At 42.8% G+C, this 4607-nt stretch overlaps 1 protein-coding gene across 1 annotated transcript; it reads left to right on the top strand.

Moving 5' to 3' along the window:
- The first annotated feature begins 233 nt into the window (after positions 1 to 233).
- On the top strand, positions 234 to 1175 carry LOC100767970 (olfactory receptor 49). The gene has a single exon (XM_027390065.1). It carries the CDS (start codon positions 234 to 236, stop codon positions 1173 to 1175), a length of 942 nt encoding a protein of 313 aa, XP_027245866.1.
- The last annotated feature ends 3432 nt before the right edge of the window (positions 1176 to 4607 follow it).

Below are 4607 nucleotides of genomic sequence, written 5' to 3'. Positions count from 1 at the left end.
TTCTAAAATGATGTTAATGCTTACGATCTGCTCTTGACTCAGTGAGAGATCTTACTCACCAACCTGAGGAGTGAGAATGTGAAGACCTGAGAACACTAAAGGAGTCCTCCAGCTCAAAGTGTCATACTCATTCCTCTGTATTTTTCAGCTCTGTATTGTCCCCAGGTGCTCAGAACTCAGGTCCTGATGCTGAGCATGATCCATGAGCATCCTCAGCAGTGGCGGGAGGGGCCATGGAGAATATCACCACCGTCACTGAGTTCATTTTGCTGGGGCTGACTGATGCCTGTGAGCTGCAGGTGCTCATTTTTCTGAGCTTCCTCTTGAGCTACCTCCTCACACTGCTGGGAAACTTCCTCATCATCTTCATCACCCTAGTGGACAGGCGCCTTTACACCCCCATGTACTACTTCCTCCGAAACTTCGCTGTCCTAGAGGTCTGGTTTACCTCTGTCATCTTCCCCAAGATGCTAACCAACATCATCACAGGACACAAGACCATCTCCCTAGTAGGTTGTTTACTCCAAGCATTCCTCTATTTCTTCCTTGGCACCACGGAGTTCTTTCTACTGGCAGTGATGTCCTTTGACAGGTATGTGGCCATTTGTAACCCTTTGCGTTATGCCACCATCATGAACAAGAGAGTCTGTGTCCAGCTTGTGTTTGGCTCATGGATGACAGGGTTAGCTCTCATCATGGTTCCCGCGTCCATAGTGTTCCAGCAGCCATTCTGTAACTCCAACATCATTAACCACTTCTTCTGTGACAACTTTCCACTTCTGGAACTGGTATGTGCAGATACGAGCCTCATAGAGTTCCTGGGTTTTGTTACCGCCAACTTCAGCCTCCTGGGCACTCTGGCTGTGACCGCCACCTGCTACGGCCACATTGTCTACACCATCCTGCGCATTCCCTCAGCCAAGGAGAGGAAGAAAGCCTTCTCAACTTGCTCCTCTCACATAATTGTGGTGTCTCTCTTCTATGGCAGCTGCATCTTTATGTATATCCGGACTGGCAAGAATGGACAGGGGGAGAGTCATAGCAAGGTGGTGTCATTGCTCAACACGGTAGTGACACCGACACTCAACCCCTTCATCTACACCCTGAGGAACAAGCAGGTGAAGCAGATATTTAGGGAGCACCTGAGCAAGCTCCAGAAGTTGAGCCAGACATGAAGACAAAAATCACTGGCAACCGCTTGGACCTTTGCTAATGGAACCTGCCCTGATAGCCATTGATTTTATCCATGGGGGCAGTTGTGCGTGATGTTCTCTAATCTACAGTGCTTTTCTGACATGTATCATAGTCACCCATTCTGTCTTGTTTGGACACTACAGAAATTCCAATATACCGGTACTATGTGTTGTGTCTTGATATTTCAGACCTTAGACTGTATCTGAATTTTATAATTTCCCCTTTCTTAAATGCTGAGAGTAACCTTGGTAGTACTTTTCAAATCCGATAAAAGTATGCCCAAAGAATATATTCGTGGATAGACTTCAGAAGTATTACATATGGAAGGATTGATATAGTGGTGTAAGTAAATGTGGACTAAATAAGGAAATATAGGAAACACTAAGTCAAGGGCTATCAAGTAGAGAAATGCGCCTGGAAAGATGCTGCAGTACATAGAAGGTCAGAGGCAGATAGATCTCTGTTAGCTGGAAGCTGGTCTATAGAGTAAGTTTCAGGGCAGCCAGAGCTTCACAGTGAGATCCTGTCTCAAAAAAAAAAATGTCAACTTTCTAATAAGAACTTGAATTCAGGAAGTAGTTCCAAAAGCTGGTTGAAGGGTACATAAGAAAATGCCACAATGAAACCTTATTATATTATATAATGTATATTACCTTAAAATTAATTTCAAAAGAAAACATTCAACTGTTTAATGATCTGATTTTTCAATTGTATCAGAAGTTATCAAATACTTAGACTAAATCTAACAGATGATGTGGGAACCCTTTGCCAGAGCCTGGAGATTGATGGTTCAGTAGTTAAGAGTGTCTGCAGCTCTTTCAGAGTACTGGAGTTCCATTCCTGGTATGATGTTAGGAGGCTCACAACTGCCTATAAGTCCAGCTCAGGAGAACCTATGGGTCCGGGCCTCTGCAGGCACCCCTTAGTATTTTTTCCCTTTTACATATCAGACATTGTCAGATCCAGGGACTTTGGCTGCTTGATTGACAACTGGCAGATCCTCCCAGCACAGGACCCCTGGAAGAGCAGCCAAATGAGCTTGTGTCTCTGTCACTTATTATTCTTTTAAGTGTAAAAGATTTATTTTTATTTAATGTGTATGTGTGTTTGCCAGCAAGTATATATGTGCACTAAGTATGTCCTGTGCCCCTAGAGCCAAAGAGCAACAAGAATCAAAACCCACTAAGCTGTCTTCTCAGTCCAAGAGTATATATATATTTTTGTCTTATTTGACTGTTTTTCTTTTTTATTTCTTTTTTTTTTTTTTTTTTTTTTTTTTGGTTTTTTTGAGACAGGGTTTCTTTGTGTAGCTTTGGAGACCAGGCTGGCCTCGAACTCACAGATATCGCCTGCCTCTGCCTCCCAAGTGCTGGGATTGAAGGTGTGCATCACCAATGCCCGACGACTGTTTTTTTTTAATACTGGGAATCTGAGAAATTGTGAGCTGCCATGTGGGTGCTGGGAACCAAACCTAGGTTTTCTGCAAAAGTAACTTTTAACCACCAAATCACCTCTTCAGATCCCTATCACTTTAACTTTTTGTTTGTTTGTTTGTTTGTTTTGTTTTGAGACAAGGTTTCTCTGTGGCTTTGGAGGATGTCCTGGAACTAGGTCTTGTAGAACAGGCTGGTCTCTAACTCGCAGAGATCTGCCTGCCTCTGCCTCCTGAGTGCTAGGACTAAAGGCATGCGCCACCACTACCCGGCTTTTCTTTCTTTTTTTTTTTTAACTTTTATTTTATTTCATTTAATTGTTTCTTGTATTTTTTGAAATTATAATTACATCATTTCCTCCTTCTCTGTCCTTCCTCCAAATTCTGCCATATGCCCTTCCCTGCTCTCCTTCAGATTCATGGCTCCTTTCTGCCAATTGCATTGCATGCATATATGTATTTGTGTATACATATCTACACCCCTCACCCAACTACAGCAGCTCCCCATGTGGAACCCAACCAGTCAGGCAAGGAAGCCAACCTGCTGACAGTTTTAATCCGAGTCCAGAGTCTGTACATTGAAAACATAATCCCAATACAAATAGTGAGGTCATGAGAGTTCTGTCTCTGAGGATGAATTAGTACCTTTATTACAGGAGTCCTTTTTTTTTTTTTTAAGATTTATTTATTTATTTATTTATTTATCTATTTATTTATTTATTTATTTATTTTGTATACAGTATTCTGCCTGCATGTATACTTGAGGTCAGAAGAGGGCACCAGATCTCATTACAGATGGTTGTGAGCCACCACGTGGCTGCTGGGAATTGAACTCAGGACCTCAGAAGAGCAGCCAGTGATCTTAACTGCTGAGTCATCTCTCCAGCCCCAGGAGTCCATTTTTACAAGAGTTCCCGATGAAGAATCAGTTCCACCAAGTTCCTCTTCCTCTTGCTCCTGCAATGTTATAATGCAGCAAGAAGCTGCTGACCAGATGCAGTCTTTTGTACTTGCAGAATTATGAGCTTAATAAAGTTTTGTTGACTATAACTCATCTAGCTTGTAGTATTTTGTTATAAGCACAAAACAACTAAGACACCATGGTTCAAAATTTTACAGAGATTTTCAACAATATTATATAGGAGCTTCCTTTTTCTCAGATTCCCAATATGAAAGAAAAACATTCTAATAAAACAAAATTATATATTCTCTGGGGCTAAGGAGACAGCTTAACAGGTAAAGTGCTTACTGCACAAGGACAAGGGCCTGCGTTTGCATCCCCAGCGTCCACATCAAAGCTGGGCGTGACTGCTACGATGTGAACCCATTGTTGTATGGACACTGGCAGATCCTTGCCCAGCCATTCTATAAATCAGTACACCAGGTACACTGAAAGAAAAAGAATAAAGTGGGAAATGATAGAGGAAGACACTGGCCACTTTCCCCACATGTACACATATGTGCACATGTAGGCACACACATATGCACACACACACACAATTAAAATTAAAATAAATAGGACTGTCAAAATGACTCAGGAGGTAAAGATGATTGCCTCTTTAATCTGAAGACTTGACACAAGGAAGGAGGAGAAATCTGACTCCTGTAAGTTAACCTCTGACCTCTACACATGCGGTATGGTACACACACACACCACACACACACACACCACACCACATACACACACACACACAACACACACACACACCACACACACACACATACACACACACACATACACACACACACACACACACACACACACACACACACACACACCACACACACACCACATACACACACACACACACACACACACACACACACACACCACACACACACACATACACACACACCACACACATACCACACACACATACCACACCCCACACACACACCACATACACACACACACAGAGACACACACAGACACACACACCCACCACACACACCACACCCCCACACCACACACACACACCCC

This window comes from Cricetulus griseus, assembly GCF_003668045.3.
Source record: "Cricetulus griseus strain 17A/GY chromosome 1 unlocalized genomic scaffold, alternate assembly CriGri-PICRH-1.0 chr1_1, whole genome shotgun sequence".
Lineage (NCBI taxonomy): Eukaryota > Metazoa > Chordata > Mammalia > Rodentia > Cricetidae > Cricetulus > Cricetulus griseus.
Note: the sequence above shows the minus strand (reverse complement) of the source record. Positions and strands in the feature narration are given on the sequence as shown.